The 19,605-nt window shown below is 38.9% G+C and overlaps 1 protein-coding gene across 4 annotated transcripts in view; it reads left to right on the top strand.

Moving 5' to 3' along the window:
* The window catches only part of COL12A1 (collagen type XII alpha 1 chain), a 132,015-nt gene that overhangs the window by 9,458 nt on the left and 102,952 nt on the right, over positions 1-19,605 (top strand). For 3 of the 4 annotated variants that reach the window (XM_019537644.1, XM_019537646.1, XM_019537645.1), the window contains exons 3-13: positions 2,810-2,926; positions 4,308-4,451; positions 7,040-7,099; positions 7,925-8,188; positions 8,323-8,487; positions 8,908-9,081; positions 9,806-10,096; positions 10,334-10,936; positions 11,755-12,027; positions 14,344-14,616; positions 18,098-18,370. The exons of the other annotated variant lie outside the window; for it this stretch is intronic. In XM_019537644.1, the coding sequence (XP_019393189.1) occupies positions 2,810-2,926; positions 4,308-4,451; positions 7,040-7,099; positions 7,925-8,188; positions 8,323-8,487; positions 8,908-9,081; positions 9,806-10,096; positions 10,334-10,936; positions 11,755-12,027; positions 14,344-14,616; positions 18,098-18,370 (2,637 nt within the window). The remainder of the gene's footprint in view (positions 1-2,809; positions 2,927-4,307; positions 4,452-7,039; positions 7,100-7,924; positions 8,189-8,322; positions 8,488-8,907; positions 9,082-9,805; positions 10,097-10,333; positions 10,937-11,754; positions 12,028-14,343; positions 14,617-18,097; positions 18,371-19,605) is intronic. 4 annotated transcript variants of the gene reach the window in all.

The following is a 19,605-nucleotide window of genomic DNA, read 5'->3' as shown; positions in this document are numbered from 1 at the left end:
TTAATAGCTCACATCTCGATTACTCATGTGAATATAGTTGCACACATACATATCTCTTATGGCCCAGTTCCTTAGGCCTACTGCAGCAAAACTCCCGTGATGTTCAGTGGGCATGTTGACCATAAAAGTACTGCATGCCTCATCCCACATAATAAAGGTACTATTTTTCTAGTTGTAAGGCAGTTACCAGAATGAGAATAGTATTGAGATTAAGTAACAGTTGTCCCTGTTAGTTCTGGTTAATGTACAATCTGCTATTGGAATCTTCTGGTACTGTACTTCGTGATGACTCACTTTTCTCATCATATAAGCGTTTGGCTATGAGCTTGCAGTTAATTCACAGTTGGTTTTTATGAAATCAGTGGGGTTCCATGTGAGCACTGAATGCAGTCTAAAGTGCGTTTCTTTGACATGAATAATATCAATCCAACAGAGATGTTAATTACTATACTCCAAAACCCACTTTCTTCACTTAGGTAAAATTGCCATTGAGCTTAGTTGGAGAGTAGCATTTAATGCTATGAATTTGTTAAGCTTTTATATGTGGATGAGTGGATTCACCAGTTAAATATTGATTATGCTATCCTTTCTAACTGCCAAGTACCACATCAGAATTTCGGCAAGTGGACTAAAATCCTTTATGATGTTAAAGACTTTTCCTCACAGTCAGTTTTTCAGTTTATCTGGAATCCGGTCATTTGGATATCAACAAGTTGGGCTGCTGCTGTCCTACAGCAGTTAAAGCCTAAAGTCTCTGCTGCATCAGGTCAATTTACTTTCAAGGTTGGTGGTGCTATTTTTTCCATGTACTGAATTATTTTTAAGCATGCTCAGGTCAGTTGTCTCTGCCTTTGCATTAAATTTGTCCTGAGCCATTGCTACTGAAATGATATTTTATAATGATATTCTTAATATGTAATGTATTTTATTATTAACATCTGTTGCATGATTTTGATACTAAGTAATGACTTTGCTGTCTTTATCTATGTGATTATAGTAAACAGAATGATGAATAAAATATGCATGCAGATTAATAGTCTAATCTCACTGCCTGTGTATGGATAATAGGAGAAATAACATTTATTCCAATACTAGTATATCTGTTGAATCAATATTCCAAAGCCATATTATCCTATGGTTCGAAATGGCAGTTTTAAATTATTTAATTTTCAATTTTACAAATATGCCATCTATCATGATTGTAAAAGGCCCTAGTTGCAGTAAAAAAATCTGTCATTTGTTTCTAAACTCTGTTTTTTAATTGAATTGTTGTGCTTAAAAACAAAACAACAACAAAAAAGGTCCTTAACTAAGCAATAGTGGAGATCTTTCAGGAAACAAAAAAATCTGACTAATCCAGAATGCCTGCAAAACAATTTGAAGTATTGAAGGAAAGTATGGCTGAATCTTATCTCACTTTGTAGACTTGTTTAATTAGTAGTATGTAATACACCTACCATGCACTGACAGTGAGTCAGTAAAATATTGCACGAATAAGCATGACACAGTTTATCAAGAGAATATCATTATAAAATATTTATGAAACTTCTTTGTGTAACGAACCTTGTACATGGAGGCTTTTGTCCCTTGTGGGAAGCTAAAAATAATAATCAACATTTTGTGTACATATGCATGATGCTGCAAGATATCGTATGTAAACTGTTTCTTTCTATACTGTTCAGTTACTTCTGTCACCAGCTCCTACAAGTTTTATTTGCAATCATTTGTTCAGATCACTGGTGCCTTCTTTGCTGTTTTCTATAAATTCTGTAAATAAATGTCCATAAATATACCTTGATGTTGTCTTTTCATAATTAACAATTATGTTATACGGAAACCATACTGGCATTTTATGTTAAAATGCCACTTCTAGTATGGGTACACCTGCTGCAAAGGGAACATGATAATGATGGCTTACACCTTTGAAATTGGGTGTAAACAGGTGGAATCTTATTTTTGTGAACCTTTACATCATTTCAAATATTACAGTAAATTACTTATAACCATAACTACTGATTAGCCCTTTTGTTCCTGAATTTCTTGTAACTATGTGCAAAATATGCCACTTTAGTGGTCCCTAGGAACAAAGGGGTTGAGCTGCCAGTACTTGGAATCATACAATAGAGGAATATATTACAATAATTACTGATATACATTTTACATGTATATTTTATATAGAACATGATATAAATTGCTTAAACATTAAAGTCTCAAACTTTTTTCTTTATTATTAAATACTATTAAAATTCTATTTTTCTTAATTTCTGCCACGTTTTTAGATTCAGTACAATATAATTTACAAGAAATATGCAAAGATCATCTTAAAAAGATGATCATTTTTTTTTGTCCTATGATGGAGAGTAATGCATTCATTCTCAAAACAATCTCATGGTGTTGTATGCAGGTTGTGATTTAGCATGCTTGTACGGACTGCACCCAGCATGTACCAAAATTCCTTTAATTGTTATGTGAAATGTTTGCATATGTAATTATTACCTGTGAACTCATTGTACATGTATCCAAATGTGTTTTCTATCGTGCTTGATTTTGCTGGCCATTCTTGAATGACTTGGCAACTCAAGAAACAAATGTTCTGTGCTGTCCTCTTAATGCATATTCTCTTTGATGTTTTGTCATATTTCGTCAGCTTTTATTTTACTCTTTTTCCAACAACATATCTTTATATTTGTTGGAAACAAATTTATGCAAAGACAATCTTAGTAAGCTTTGCTCAGCATCATTTATTTTATTAACGCCATAATAGCTTGTTCAACTTTTTAAACCTTTACCTGATATAAATCTTTTGCAGTTAATCCACCGTCAGACTTGAATTTTACAATTATAGATGAACATAATGTTCACATGTCATGGAAAAGACCATATGGTGCAATAGAGGGTTACAGGATAACCATTGTCCATCCAGTTGGTAAGTTTTAGTTTTAAACCATGACGTTATCTAGTTTTGCTAAAATATTAGGAGGTGAGGTGTGAATAAATATTAATGTTCTCCTAGATGTGCATGCAGCAGCACAGGGATGGGTAATGGATTTCTTCTCTTGCATAGCCTGTAGTTGGGCTACCTGCATCACAGCATCAGCACTTTGGGGTATGCAAGGATTATGTGCTCATGATTTTCCTTTGAAACAAATGGGTGAAGAGAACTAGGAAATAGGGGAAGTCATGACTCCATTCCATTTATGGAGTGTTGCAGACCATGTTTGAAGAGTATGCTGTACCTCAAGGCTGTTCAACTTTTGAGTCACAGGGAACCATTGGCCCACCACCACCACCACCACCACCACATGCCTCATGGGCTACATGCCCCATAGCCATGTGGTGGTATGCCATGTGGCACCCTCTCCATTGCATTGATGATCCTCTGGAATGCTGCATGATGGGCACCCTTCTGCTGTGTCACTCCACCTGTAGTCACTTTAGTGGTGTCTGATTCCTTGGTATACTGATGATGCTGTTATAGCAGCATAAATCAGGAGTAATTTGGAATGGCAATAGTATAAAACTAAGTATGAATTCTGAATTGGGTCCTGTCATGTTACTTGTAGAGTGTGCATGTCTGATCTTCTCCATTTTGCATCCTTACCTGTGCAAAGTGAATGTTAAAATGTTACTAAACCAGAATGGTATTATCTCTCATGTTTACTCTGCACAAGTCCTGGTACAGCTAAGATGCTAGACAGTAGAGAATGCAATATAGAATTTGCATATCCTTAATTTTCTTTGAGAGATTTTCAAATTGGTAGATTTCCTCTGTCTGATTTTTACATATAGACATATTAACAAAACAAAATAGACATAAAAACAAACAAAAATCCTCTATTAAAATAGTAGCAATATGCTTTTTTCTTAAAGTAGGTTTTCCTAGATAAAAAAGCTCATCTCATAGAATATTATAGAATCTCATCACATCACATATAATATCACAGAATAAAAGAACCCTAGCTTCTCACATTTAGGCCAGAATAGACAATTTGTAATTCTAACATACTCAGTGAAGTCATACCAGTTCATAACTGGTGCATGATCAGGAATGGTTCTACCCTATAACCCAATTAATTGGGTTAAATGCAGCTACTTTTAGATACATGTTTTAGATTAAATGGGAAGATGGGATGCTTTTGAGAATAATTTTATGTGCAATTTTATAAATATTTTAGGAAAGCTGACAACACTGTGGCTTTAAGTTGAGGCTAGATAGTTGACTTCATTGTGTTTTTAGGTTAAGAGAAACTTGGTACTGGTGGACTAAGATACTTTGTGTTAAATGTGTTCTGTATGTTGTATTACAGATGGAGCTATCAAAGAATTTGTCCTTTCATCTAGTACTACTCACACTATATTATCTGACCTTACACCTGATATAGAATATGTTGTGTCAATATTTGCATATGATGACAGAGAGGAGAGTATACCTGTTTCTGGCCAACTTACAAGTAAGTACATATATAATAAAATTATGTATAACTGAATACAGTTCAAGTGGCCAATTATAGGACAGAATCCTGGCTTGGTGCATCTTAGCCAACAAAACATTGATGTGTACATATAATCTTGCCCTTTTTGGCCCCACAGACAACTTTTTTGCAAGTATTAGTGGTCCTGCTAGGAGCAGGGGCAATCTGCAGGACAGGGAGGAGACAAATATGGTAGAAGGCTGAAGTAAATACCTTCACCTTTACCTAAACCAGACTTTCTTGCAGTAAACTTGATCTAGGTGCCACCGAAGTAAACAGAAAAAAAATCAGCAGGAAATGGATCAGACACAATCCAGATTTCAGTGCAAAATAGCTAAATCCTCCATTATCTTCTCATGTTTTCAGGCAGTGAATAAAATGCACCTAGATTCATAGGGCATCTTTACATGTGATCTGGGGGAGGGGTACCCGCTTTCATTAGAGTGGCTCTTGGCAGCTGCTTTAAGTGAAGTGCCTGTATTCCTGTATTCGGCATCCCTGTGTTTCAAAATGGCAGTAAGGGTGTTTTAACTAGAGATCCTTACACAAGTTTTAGTTAATGCGTCCTCATTGCCATTTTGAAGTGTGGGGATGTTAAATACATATGATGCTGAGGCTTCTAGAGTATGCTAAGTCTGCTCTGATGCATGCTAATTAGCGTGCATTGGGGCAGGCTCCAGGCATGTGTATAGGTGCCCACAGAGTCATAGTTAATTAAGTTAGTTTAAAATGTTAATAGGTTACCTCTAATAACTGTACTAAAAGTACTGGACTGGCTTTTAAAATTTGTTTACTTTTTGGATTTACCTTGTATTTTCTGTATAACCTGGAGCAAGTTATGATCGGTTTCCCTACCTGTAAAATGGGAAGACTGTAAAAATTAATTCATTGGTTTTCAAAAAATGCTGTAGTATGGAAGAAGGTATTATATAAGCATGTGAAACTGTCAGTAGCTTATTGTTTATGTAGTCACCTAGTTGCAGTGCTGTTCAGTTCAGACACAAGAAAAGTGTGCATGAATTTATATGTATACAATCTCATTTTGGGATTTGACAGCCACAGTTGTGTGTTTAATTCCAATGTACTTTTCTACTTTGGTGTTCAACTTTTCACTTTCACAAAGCTGAAGGTTTTGACTGGGGTGTGCCAGTGCTTCTGCTGGAACTTTAACCCAGAGGTTCTTGGATAGAGGGTTGTAACAGGGGGCTTTCTCGGGGCTGATCTCACTGTGGCCCACCCACCTGTTTCTGGGCTAACTGCCTGTCTTCTCACCCACCATGCCTTGTTGGTAATTAATTAATAGATGTCAGTTAAGTGGGAGGCTGCCTATTTCTTGCCCTGATGCCAGGGGGCACTATTTGTGGCTCCATTCCTCCCTTACACTGCAGCCCAAGCCTCACAGATGGCATCTAGTTGTTCTCAACATCACTGGCCCCCACACTGGGCCCCAGAATCCTCCTAATTGAACCCTGCCTGGATTGCTCTCTTCAGGCAGTCTATTCCACCTTTATCCTGGGCAGCATAGGTCCCTGAACTGCTTCCCCTTCGGGTGTGGTCTCCCCGGGACCTTTGGCTACTAGCCCTGGCCCACATCCAGGCTAGTTGGAGCCCCAGGCTCTCAGCTCTTGGGCATTTCCCACGATGGACCCCCGGCCCTTCAACCCTTCCGGTCCTGGCCCCAGCATTGACCTGTCAGGGGAAGTCCAGACAGGTTTCTGAGTCTATAGCCTCACTCTTTCTCTATGGGGTCCGCCTTCCAGACTCTCCAACAAGGGGTAAACCACCCAGTTGTTAGGTGCCTCGACCTACCTTTCACTGGGGTGGTAACTGGCCTGGCATTTCCTGGGGGTTCCTGTGCCTCTGGGAACCCCACCAGGCCACCCAGTCCTGGCAGGGTGCAGTTTTAGGTTGTACCCAGGACCAGGAGCCTCCTATGCATCCCCTACAGCTCCTCCCTTAACTCCAGATGACACCAACAACCGTCCAGCCAGGCAATGTTGTTGCCTGGCCTCAAGCAGCAGAACTGCCCTATTTATATGGGCAGCCCTAGGTTCAAAATGGCTGCCCTCATCAGGAACCTGGCAGCTGCCAGCTTCAGGCTCTTAAAGTGGCAGGCACAAACAGTGCCCTGCCACAAGGGTCTAGCCCCTCCACACTGGTTAGAGCGATAGCTATATTTGATGTCAAAAAGGATTTTCCCCTCGTGGTTGGATTGGAAGGAACTGTGGGTGTTTTTGCCTTCCTCTGTCATGGGGGTGGGGGGTGGGTATTGTCCTTTTCCTTGGAGCATATTTTAACAATCTTTGCAGCAGAAGGACATTGGCTCCCATTGTCCCCCTTGTGGTTGTGTCAGGATTGACTACGTAGTTTTGCTAATAGGCTAGACAATGGAATTGTATAGGATGGTTTGGATAGTGATGATCTTGCCTCAGGCAGGTGGTTGGTCTAGATGACCTCTGGAGGTCCCTTTCAGCCCTATTTCTCTATGAAATGAAATATAATCTGTAGTCATATGACATATTTTTATTTCCTTTCCACTAAACTTATCTATATTATGTTTTCTTCAGTTCAGACAGGTGGTCCAGTGAGAAAAGAAGACAAAAAAATTGATGAGATTCAGTTACAAAGTAAGTTTTTGGGGTTTTTTTGTATTATAGTTTATTTGGAGATAAGCAAGGGTGTGATCAAAAGTCTAATGAAGTCCATGACAAACTTCATTAGACCTTTGGAACAGTCAAGGAAGTCAAATTCCTGTGTCTGTTAATAAAACTTTAGCAGTAAACTTTTATTGACTTATAATATTTGCTGTGCATTGGGCTGAAGAAATTTGAAAAGGGACTAGAATTGGAAGAACCTGCAGTCCCTTTATGGGAATGAGACATAATTGATATGAAAGCCAGGAATTTCATACACATAAAACTAATTTCCCCTGAGGAGCCCTATGCCTATCTCAGTCCTTTTAAAAATGTCCCCTTGATGCTAACTTGTACACTGGAGAAAAACTCATGCTGTTGCTATGTAAGGTTAAAGGTGTGGCACAAGAGTGATGCCAAAATTAAATCTTCCCCAGCATCAAGTCACTCCACAGAATTGTACATTTGGCATTTGGGCTGCTGTCGGAGCTATATATCTTTTCCTGTATCAGTTGATGATTATTAAATAGGCTACCTTTTGACTGAGCTCCCAACTGACAACTACATTTTAAGAATGCCAGCTGGAAGGTCCTTATTGATGGTATCTGGCTGGGTGATTGGTGTTTCACCGAAGTCCGTTATTTCAAGTAAAAATTTGAATGTTTTTAATTTCCATTTGGCTTGGCTTATATTTATTAGATTTCCACTGTGCATAGTATGCATAATATGGTATGGTGATCTGAAAGTTTGTAACAATATTAACAAGTAGATGATCCTTTACTCTTCTGCTAAGAGGTTTTTTTTGTGTGTGTATTCCAGGATGTTCCATCAGTGCAACGACAGATTTAGTTTTTCTTGTTGATGGCTCTTGGAGTGTGGGGAGAAATAACTTTAGATATATTTTGGACTTCATGGTTGCCCTTGTATCAGCTTTTGACATTGGGGAAGAAAAGACAAGAGTTGGAGTTGTTCAGTACAGTTCTGATACAAGAACAGAGTTCAACTTAAATCAGTATTTCAGAAGAAGAGATCTTATTGAGGCAATTAAAAGAATACCCTACAAAGGTGGCAATACAATGACAGGTATGGATTTTAGCTCTTGGTTAATGTTTGATAAACTGTGTTTATGTAGTATTTTATTTTAGAGCCCAAACTCTTTTTAAAACCTTGGTTGCTCCTCCATAAAGCACAAGGCATTTTGTTGCTCTTAATTTTAGGTGAAGCCATTGATTATCTGGTTAAAAATACATTCACTGAAACTGCTGGAGCAAGGAAAGGTTTTCCTAAAGTAGCAATTGTTATTACGGATGGAAAATCTCAAGATGAAGTTGAAATTTCTGCCAGAGAGCTTCGCAACATAGGAGTTGAAGTTTTCTCCTTAGGTATGTTGATGTTGTATATTATTGAATAATGTAGGTGAATATGATAATGCATTACAGAGAGAGATTAACATAGAAATAGCAATAGCCTGAACTATGCTTTTTGCAGTTTCAAGCTGTCCCAAGTTTGGCATTCCTATTGTTCTAAATTGTGTGGTAATTTTGTAATGTGGTCAGCAAGAAACTAGGAGAAGAGCAACAAACTGTTTGACATGTGACTCTCTGAAGGTATAATGAGTCTCTGGAGGTAAAAGTCTAGTATATTAATGGAGTGCATTATCTGGTTTACTAGCTTGACTCTTAATAATTAGAGTTGTACTTGTATCAGCTTTACTCCAACAAGCTTTAATACTTTAAAAGTAACCATAAGTAGAGCCAAGTAATATGTACACTTACAACATTCTTCCATGTCATAATTTTTAGGAATCAAAGCAGCAGATGCAAGAGAACTGAAACTAATAGCATCTCCACCTTCATTGAAGCATGTTTTTAATGTGCCTAATTTTGATGGAATTGTGGATATACAGAATGAAATAATTTTGCAAGTATGCTCAGGTGTTGATGAACAACTGGGTGAATTGGTTAGTGGAGAAGAAGGTGAGATCTTTTAAAAACCGTATTTTACTGGAATATAACCTGATATGGGAGGTTATACGTAATCTTTTTGTTTTAATAGCTCCATCAATTTTATAATTTACAGTTTATGTTTGGAAGACATATTTCTTCTCTATACATTTAAACATCAGAGTATATAGCACATGTAATGCTGAGTGAATATGAAGTATCTCCTGAAGTCCATAAGTCTAGGAGCAGCACAATAAGTTGTAGCTATCAAAGTCTGAGAATCTACATTTTGGTGCACTTCTTCCAAGTTGGTGGAAAAATATGCTAAAGAGAAAACTTAGTTGAAATTACCTGCATCTGAAAGGAATGGGTTGTGACATACTGCCCCACTTGTTATGCAGGGCAAGTCATCTTGAGTGAAGGGGCAGAACCTGTGGTTTGCCCTGAAGCCAAAAGCAAAAACTTTATGCCTCTATAAGGGTTAGCCTCTCCAAATAATGGCATTGTGGATTGATCTATTGTTATGGTTTCCAAACAGTGTCTGCATTTAAACTTTCTAATACATTTCCAGGAATTTACAAGGGAGTTTTATTTCACGCTTCATGCCATGTGATGCTTCTGCACGGTAGTAATGAGCTAATGTACATTCAGCATCTCATGTAGACACAGCCAGTTTGTTCTCAAAGTATGTAATAAAAATGTGAAAAATCCTGTTTATAATTGTATCTGACCATTAGGTTTGTTTTTAATATTTCAGTGGTAGAGTCTCCTTCAAACCTAGCGACAACCCAGATCTCATCAAAATCTATTAGGATTACTTGGGAGCCATCCACTAGCCAAATAACAGGCTACAGAGTGCAGTTCATTCCCATGATTGCTGGTGGGAAACAACATATATTGAGTGTGGGTCCTCAAACTACTGCTTTGAATGTAAAAGATCTTTCACCAGACACAGAATACCAGATTAATGTGTATGCAATGAGAGGACTGACAGCCAGTGAGCCAATTACCATAATGGAAAAAACACAACCAATAAAAGTTCAAGTGGGTAAGTTATTGACTGGATAATTTTCTGATAACAGATATTTTTAAAGACCTCTAAATGTCTCTTACAATAGCAGACCTTCATTTATTGTGAGAAATACTTTTAGTTAATGGAATTACTTTAACTGAAGCACATAATTTTGTGTGTGTTAACGATTGGTTAGTGGATAGGAAATACAGATGGAATAGAAGTGCCATGGCCTTGGAGATATCTTATAGTTGTGGTTCTCTCTCTTTACAGAATGCTCACGTGGTGTGGATGTAAAAGCTGATGTTGTGCTTTTAGTGGATGGCTCCTACAGCATTGGCATCGCCAATTTTGTTAAAGTAAGGGCCTTTTTGGAAGTGTTAGTTAAAAGCTTTGAGATTTCACCTCAAAAAGTACAAATAAGTCTTGTCCAGTACAGCAGGGATCCCTATACGGAGTTTTCTTTGAACAGATACAACAGAGTTGAAGATATAATAAAGGCTATTAACACCTTCCCCTACAGAGGTGGATCTACAAACACAGGCAAAGCGATGACCTATGTGAGGGAGAAAGTATTTGTTACCAGCAGAGGATCAAGACCAAATGTACCAAGGGTCATGATTCTTATTACTGATGGAAAATCATCAGATGCCTTTAAAGAGCCAGCCATAAAATTAAGGGAGACAGATGTAGAAATATTTGCAGTTGGTGTTAAGGATGCAGTACGTTCAGAATTGGAAGCAATTGCCTCACCGCCAGCTGAAACCCATGTGTACACAGTGGAAGATTTTGATGCTTTCCAGAGAATATCTTTTGAACTCACCCAGTCTGTCTGCCTACGAATTGAGCAGGAACTGGCTGCTATACGGAAAAAATGTGAGTAATTATTACTACTTAGAGAAATACAAAAATGTAATGAAAATCTGAGACAAATATTACTTTCAGTTGCAATTAGGGAACTCTATTGATGCCAATGAAATTTGCTCTGGTGTAAACGAGGGCAGAATTTGACAGCTTTTAATAGCTACAATGAAGCTATTGAAATATAAAATGAATAGCATAATTTGGGGTAGGCAAGCAGAGCATTAGCTCAGGTGCTTACAGAAGCAGGGGAAGTGTGGGTGTGCCTATGACTATAGCAGCAGCAGATTTTCTGTGCTTGCTAGCGTACGCGCCAGAGATCCCAGGAGTGTGACTTAGTAATCTGGGAAACCCTGACTTTGCCTGCTCACTAGGGTGCTCCCTAGAGATCCTGGCAGCATGTCTTGGTAGGTGGGGAAAGCTGGGCAGGCATTCCTAGGGCCTGAGGGCATGATCTTGCCCAGGAATCCCTGGGGCATGCTGGACTAGGCTCCTCAAGCACCAGAGGAGCACGTCTCCTATCAACACCAGTGGGTGGAACAACAGGTGACATGATTCACCTGGTGAAGTGAACTGGATCAGCTGTACTGCAACATTTCCTGGCACAGTTGATCCACTTCATTTGGCAGTATCTGTTTCTACTCTCAGAGATTATTGTAATAATTATGCCTACATAAAAATTTATGACAATCATTTCTGCACATAAAAAAAAAATCTCTTTTGAATGAATAAAATCAGCTGATTTCAGGAGTAGTTTTAGTAGACTTTGCAGGTCCTTAACATTTTTTAAAATAACCATAATAGCTATTCTATCTGTTTTTATTTTTGTACAGCTTATCTCCCTGCAAGGAATTTGGTTTTCTCTGATGTGACATCTAACAGTTTCAAAGTGGGCTGGGCTCCAGCGGGCTCTGAGGTTTTGTCCTATCTAGTTAAATACAAGGTGGCTGTTGGTGGAGAGGATTTCATTATTTCAGTACCAGCATCTAGTACTAGCTCAGTTCTCACAAATTTACTGCCTGAAACTACATATGCAGTCAGTGTGATTTCAGAATATGAAGATGGTGATGGTCCTTCCTTGGATGGGGAAGAAACAACCTTAGAAGGTAACTTTCCCATTATTCTCAGCCACAAACAGGTCACACGTTCAAATAACTGTTTGCTTTTTTTGAAAAAATTTGTATATGAGGAATACCAAGCTAATTCTGAAATATAGTACTGGTATGTGGGATAAGACTGGCATAAGGGTGTTCCTGTTCCTTTTAGTAAAGATAAAAATTCCAGTATATGACAACTATTAAGATTGAAATTTAATTTGTTTCAGTGTTTCCCGGATGTTGTGTTGTTCTGAGGTTGTAGTGTCTTCTCCAATACACTGTGGTGATATATATGGATAATTTTCATAGATATTTAATTACTGAAGCACCAATCTAACTAAGAGTTACCATATTCTTTAATATATTCCTTTGAATGCAAGATGCCCTTGAATTAAAGATGCACCCAAATTTTATGACTCGATTTAATTAAAAAATAAGGCATCAAATATAGACAAGTTTACCATCATTCAATGTCTATGGTGTATATAAGAGTTTTCTTTTTTTTAACTTGAAAATGCAGGCCATTTTTAGAATAATTATTTAGTTTTGAAGACTGTGTCTTATATTCAAAGGATATACCTGTGCTTCAGGTTACTAGATCTACATTTTTTACAGAAAAAAGGCTGGTTTATAAAATAGAATAAAGAATTGTCATTCTTAAATGGAAAAGACTTACTGGACCTGATCCTGTAGTTCATCTATTATACCTATTACTTCATTTCATATGGTTACTTTTGACCTTTGCCATATATAAGATTCTATGCGATCAAAGGAAATAACATGAAAAGTAATTTCATTTTATTTTTCCTTAGGATTGATTAAAATTGGATTGGGAGAAGAGTAGTGTAGCAGATGTTGATTTTATCCTGTGTACGTGTGCACGTATGCATGAGAGAGAGAGAATAGTTTATCCCCCTATATCTTTTTCTTAAGAAACCAATTTCTTAAAATATTTTCTTGTCTGATATTGTAGACAGATTTTAACTGGGAAGAAAAGACAGGCTAAGCAGCTTTACTAAAAATGAGGCATCAATAATATACTTCATTTTGTGACTAATGCTGCATTTTAAAAAGTTCATAATCTTGATGTGATGAAATCCTGACAGTTTTTAGAAGTCCCACTAATGGATTGTAAACGTCAATAGCTCTGCATGCCGCGTTGGCTAACAGCTTGGGTCAAACAGTTGGTTTCTTGATAACTGATTTTAGCCTTAGTGTGCTACAGAATTTTAAATCTGGTGTTATTTTTATGTCAGGTAAAAATAAAAGTATTTTGTTTGTATAAAAGTAAGGTTTTTATTGTTACAGTTGAAAACAGATCTTTAATTGAATGACAAAGAACAATATTTATGGCAGGCAGATGTTCACATTAAATTAGTTATGAAAGAGGAACCGCACACTAAGAGCATTTGAGCATTTAGTAAATGTTAAAGGGCAGAATTTGTTTTTAAAAGCATGTGTCCAAACTCTCAATGACTTCTGGGCAACAAATGATGCATTTTGGCCATAGCATTTGTGGGAAAGTGTTAAATTCTGCTCTGCAACATCCATCCAGTCATGCCAGATGGTCTGAGTAGAAGCCATAATTTTTGTCAAGGAGCAGGATAGATAAACAGATCTCTTTTAGGGCAGCACGCATTTTTACGTTGTTAGGTTAGTGATCTAATTAGACTTCTTTAAATGCTCAATAAAATGTTTAAAATAGAAGCGTAAAATTTTTTATTAATTAGGAACATTAACTTAAGGAGACCCATTGGTTCCAATGTCCTTTAACTTTCAAGAATCTTTGAAAGTTTGTGGTAGGATAAACATTGATGAATGGTGATTGGACAGAAGTACATGACCGCAACTAAAGCTGCACAATAATGCATCTAAGTAGGCAATCTCTTGTTTCAAGAAGTTTCCTTCCAGTGTCCTCAACTGTACTGAGTACAGTTTTTTCTACCTCTATTAAAAGACAATATTCGATAACCAAATATCTTTTTCATTTAATGTGGTTGTATAGCACAGGTTTTACCATATTCATGTTGGGAGAGAATATTGTTATAGCTTACACTTGAGCCCTAGTTCTAAGATTTCAGATGAGACTAGTGATTCTGGGTACCTGATCTGAGACATGTTCATGAGCCCTGATTTTTCAGAAAGACCTGTTTGAAAACAAGGCATTTATAAGGTTTCTCATACTGGGCACTTGCTATATGAGGCATCTTTTAGGCTTTGGTTTGGATACACTGTTTCTGGTAAACTTGGAGCTAATAAACATTTTATTCTACATACAGGTTGATTTAAAGACAACCAATTATAAATTATATATCTTTTTTGTAGTTAAAGGGGCTCCTCGAAACTTAAGGATAACAGATGAAACTACAGATAGTTTTAAAGTTGGTTGGACGCCGGCTCCCGGGAATGTGCTAAGGTATAGGCTTGTATATAGGCCAGCTACAGAAGGAGAAAGGAAACAAATAACCATCTCAGCAAATGAAAGATCTACAACTTTACGGAACTTGCTTCCAGATACAAGATATGACGTCTCTCTTATTCCTGAGTATCAGTCTGGGCCTGGCAATTCGTTGAATGGATATGGAAAAACTGAAGAGGGTATGTGATAATATTGAGATTGTAGTATTGCTTGAGAAGAGTGTAGTGCGTGCTGACATGTTGAAAAAAGCATAACTAACATGAAAGTAATTCATAAGTTCCTTTCTCTTTTTTTGACATTGTCACTACTAAGGATAAATGATGAGTTTTGTAATTATGGAAGTTTGATTGAGAAACACTTCAGTATAATTACACCCTACAATTTAATTAAGTTTCTTTGGATCTTGACTTGTATATACGTTCTTGAATATGAACCTCCTAAAAAGGTCTGCTTTAGGCATAATACCCATATATAAGTAAAGCAAAGACAATAAAATGTATAAGTCATCAGTAACAAAAAATAGTAGCATCCTATTTGAAGGGTTTAAACTGGAAAGAAATACATGCAAGCCTAAAATTGTTTGTGTAATTTGAAAGCAGGTGACATGTCTTTTAGCTACTCTCTGCAAATTGATTATTTAAGGCCTGATCTTACATTCATTAAAATCAGTAGTAGACTTTACATTGGCTTGAAAAATTGTCAGGCTTAATATTTAAACAATTCTAAAAATGTTACCAGACTAAAATGTTAAATTTTAAGAGCAACTGGGTAATTAAGGCAGATTAGCAACTGGTCTATGACAGTTAAGGGACACTGAAATGTTGCATGTTGTCTGTGTCAGAAATTATATGTTTCTTTAGCTGCTGATGGGTATGTGGCAAATATTCAGAAAGGCAATTTTAATATAAAAATTGAAATAAATTGAATAATTTGCAATTTATTCTTAATGAGAGACAAGGAACTGACTAATTAAATGTGATGAGCTAGTACTACCAGAGTATCTCTAATCTGTGCCTAGATAAATCATATATGATTTTTAATTAGGTCTTATGACTTTGGATGATATTAAATAACCTAGATAGTTCCTTTCTAGAGAACTAGTAATTATAAGCTCTTCAGGGCATGGGCCATTTGTTACTAAGGTTTATACATCATTATGTACTGTGATCCTGGCTGTAGTTGCTGAAAGCTTGGTTTGTGCTTACTAGGCCTGTGCGAAGCGGCTAGTATTCGCTTTGGATTCAGATTCAGCCAGTTCGGGGGACAGTGATTCGATTCAGTGATTTGAATCACTGTCGTGAATTGATTCGGCCGAATCTGATTTGGAGATTTGGCTGCTCCTGAATCTTCAAATCATGTAGGCTCCATCCCCCACCCAATCTCCCAGCCCTGTCTGGCCCCAGCTCCTGGCTTTTTGAAAAAAAGAAGCCCCAGTGACTGGCTCCCGCTTGGCAGGAGGGTGATCTCCGCTGCTCCCCACCGCCCCATGCCACATGGGGGACTCTGCCATGGGCCCCGTGACCCCTGCCTGCTTTCCCAGGCCTGTCGCATGGCTGTCCTGGCTGCCCCAGCTCCCGGTCCTTTAAAAAAAAAAAAAAAAAAAGCTCTGACTCACCAGCTCCTGCAAGGTTGGGGGCGATCCCTGCTGCCCTGCACTGCATGGGGGGCTCTTCCATGAGCCCCCATAATCCCCAAAGCTGTTTCAGTAGCTGGCGAGTGTGGGTTTTTTTGTTTTATTTAATGGGCCAGGAGCTGGGGTGGGCAGGGCAGACATGGGGGGTGCTGGGACAGCGGGTGGGGGCTGGAGGGCTCTCAGGAGGGCTGGAGGAGTGGGCAAGTAATGGGCCCTGGCAGGGGTCCCCCCATGATCACCTCTGTACTTCTCCAGCTACTCTTCCTCCTCCCCCTCCCCCTATTTATCCATATGGAGTCTTGGTCCAGCTCCCTGCTCTAAGCAGGTGGGGACTGCCGTAATTGCTGAAGCTCTCCGAATCTTTTCCAAATAGATTTGGAGAACTTTGAATTGATTCAGAACTTTTAATTGGCCCCCTGATACAATTCAGTTTTGGAGATTTGGCCACCAAATTGGGCTGAATCTCCTCTGAATTGAATTAGCACCTGAAGCTTTGCACAACCCTAGTGCTTAACCTATATTGCAGAACTCAGTACTTTTGAATGGTTTTTAAAGTGTTTCTTGGTATTGTTGCATCTTCTTATAGATGACTCACTATGCTTCTGTACTTAATACACTGAGGGATAATGAAAAAGTAATTTTTCAATATTAACACAGGATTAAATTTTTTTTTGTGCTCATATTTCATGTCTTATAAAATAATAGATACATTTATGGAAGGACACCAATGGAAGCTGTGCATGAAGATGGATGGAAACAAATAGCCCTTCCTGGTTCCTCCTTTTTTAAAATTATTGATAGTCTTGGAGTTGATTCTATAGCTGCTGACTTCATTGGTGCTGGGCACATCTACATGATATGCTTTACTGCTCAATAGACTAATCTACTGCTCAGTAAAGCATCACTACCTACACATTTGCGGCATTTACTGTGCTGTAAATGTAGTCTACTGCACGGTTGGCTAGTACCTGTAGATGCAGGTAGTAGATTTACTGCACATCACACATACAGACAGCTGATTGAGAGCAAACTGCTTCCAATTAGCCCAGGCATCAGTGAGTAGGGAAACTGTCCCCTGCTCCCAGCAGCTGCTTGCCTCTCAGCCCTGTGCCCCAATCGGAAGATCAGGGTAGAGGCTGGGAAACAGTTTCTTGTTCCAGGCAACTGCCTGCCTCCCAGCCCCATGCCTTGATTGACAGAATCTGGTTCTACTGGAGGTGAAGATGCGGAAGGGAGTATGCTGTCATGACCACAGAAAAACTGTGACCAAATCATGGCTCTCAGTGTAGGTTTTTAGAATTAAGTCTCACATCTTGATAATTTCAAATATTTTAAATAATATCAAAAAGCTTTATTCCTCTTAGGAAATACTGTCTTTCAAAACTGCATTTAAAAGTGTCAACACAGTAACTGATGTTAGCAATGGGTTAAGAACCAAATGATTGTGCACTTCAAGATTTTATTTCAAGCATCAGGGCTATGGTCAGAGTTTAAGTGATAAACATGGTGGGCAGTGTTAAGTGCACATGGAGTCTTGAAGTCAACAAGGATTCATGACATTTTCTCAGTCTACTTTCGTGTGCAGTATCTAAGCTTCCATAATGAATTGGATAGTTATTTTTAAAAATGAATTTCAGCCACCGAGGATAGGAGCAATACAGTACATTTGTTTGGTTGTTTTTGTTTTTTTTTAGCAGTGGCATTGAAAAACTGAAAGAAAGATATAGATAAATATTTATTAACTTGTTTGGTTCAAATGTTGCAATCTTTATTCAAACATAATAAACATGGATGCAGATGGCAATGAGAACTAATGGATTTTGTGCTAGAGTTTTGTATTTCCCTCATCGGTCTCCTATCTTAACTTATGATTATTTTCAAAATGAAACAAAATACTTTTTGAGTATTGTAAACTCAAGGGAAAAGTTCTTAAAAGGTGTATATCATCTTTGTTTTAATGATGGTAACAACCCAAAGAAACCTAAGTTACTTCATGATATATTCCCAATGTCTTTTACCATGTGTAGTCCGAGGAAATCCAAGAGATCTGAGAGTTTCTGATCCTACAACATCCACATTAAAGTTATCTTGGACTGCAGCCCCTGGCAAAGTGCAACGGTATCTTGTCACATACACTCCGGTGGCAGGAGGTGAAACCAAAGAGGTGACCACAAGGGGTGACACCACCAATACCATGCTGAGAGGGTTAGATGAAGGCACTAGGTATGCAGTGTCTGTGTCTGCCTTGTATGCCTCGGGAGCAGGGGAGGCCATTCATGGAGAAGGAGAAACACGTGAAGGTAATTATTTTTAGATTTTGTACAATTATTTGTTCACATGGTTACATTTGAGATGTTCAATGGTGCACTGATTTCTCTTATTTTCTGTAGAAGTAAAACTGTGACTGAAGTGTACGGGTAACAAACCTTGCTCCTTCCCTTTATTTTCTTCCTCATGAACCAAACGTAACTGCAGTCCTTCTACTCAAACAGCACAAGGACTGTTGGAATATAGTGAGTGCTGGAGAGGAAAAGGGAGGGATTGGGAGTGGGACTGGGGAAGGATCATATTGGGTGTTTATAGACGTGCTTAGGCAGGGGTGCTTTATTTAAATCGGCTCCAAGAGCTGCTCTAACTAAAGTGCCTGGACTGTCATGTGTATCGGTGTCCCCATGCTGAAAAATGGTGACTGGGGGGAGAGGGGGGGAGCAGAATGGAGGGACGCTTTTAACTAAAGCTTGTTGAATGAGCTTTAGCTAAAGTGCCCCGCCACCATTTTTCAGCACAAGAGCACTGATACACGTGATGCTGGAGTCTGCTCAGTTAATTTAGTCTGCTCTGACGTGCTATAATTACAGCACATCAGAGCAGATTCCCTACACATATATAGGCACCTATCATGCCTGCTGAGAGAGTGTGGTGCAGCGGCTACATGTAACTAACAAAAGCAAGAATTAGGAAATGAATGTTAACAGGGGACTGGCAGGAGTAACTAGCAACCACAGGTTTTCTTGGAGGAATGGAAGGCTGCTGTCACACTGCATTAGAGTGGAGAACTTCCCAGGTATAGCGGCTGCTTCTTGCTTGGAACATGTGCATTGCCATCACTAAATAGTCAGAAGTGTGGGAAATCCTTTCTCTTAGACCATAAAGAGGGAGCTCAATAAATGTTCTGTCTGGCTAAGTGTGTGTTATAGAGACATGAACGACTGGTACCCTCTGAGACTAGGGGCACCATTTGTAGGCAGCAGAGGCAAGCAGGAACTGCCTGCAGACACCAGTGGCAAGATGTGGCGGGGCGGTGAGTGGGGACTGCCTAGAGATGCCAATGGTGGAAGTAGTGAGCAACGACTGCCTGCAGATGCCAGTGGCGAGGGCAGGTGGGGATGGCGAGGGCGGGTGGCGACTGCCTGCAGATGCCGGTGGCGAGGGCGGGTGGCGACTGCCTGCAGATGCCGGTGGCGAGGGCGGGTGGTGACTGCCTGCAGATGCCGGTGGCGAGGGCGGGTGGTGACTGCCTGCAGATGCCGGTGGC

This window comes from Crocodylus porosus, unplaced genomic scaffold (assembly GCF_001723895.1).
Source record: "Crocodylus porosus isolate Cpor-Errol unplaced genomic scaffold, CroPor_comp1, whole genome shotgun sequence".
Lineage (NCBI taxonomy): Eukaryota > Metazoa > Chordata > Crocodylia > Crocodylidae > Crocodylus > Crocodylus porosus.
This window is presented reverse-complemented; position numbering and strand designations above follow the sequence as displayed.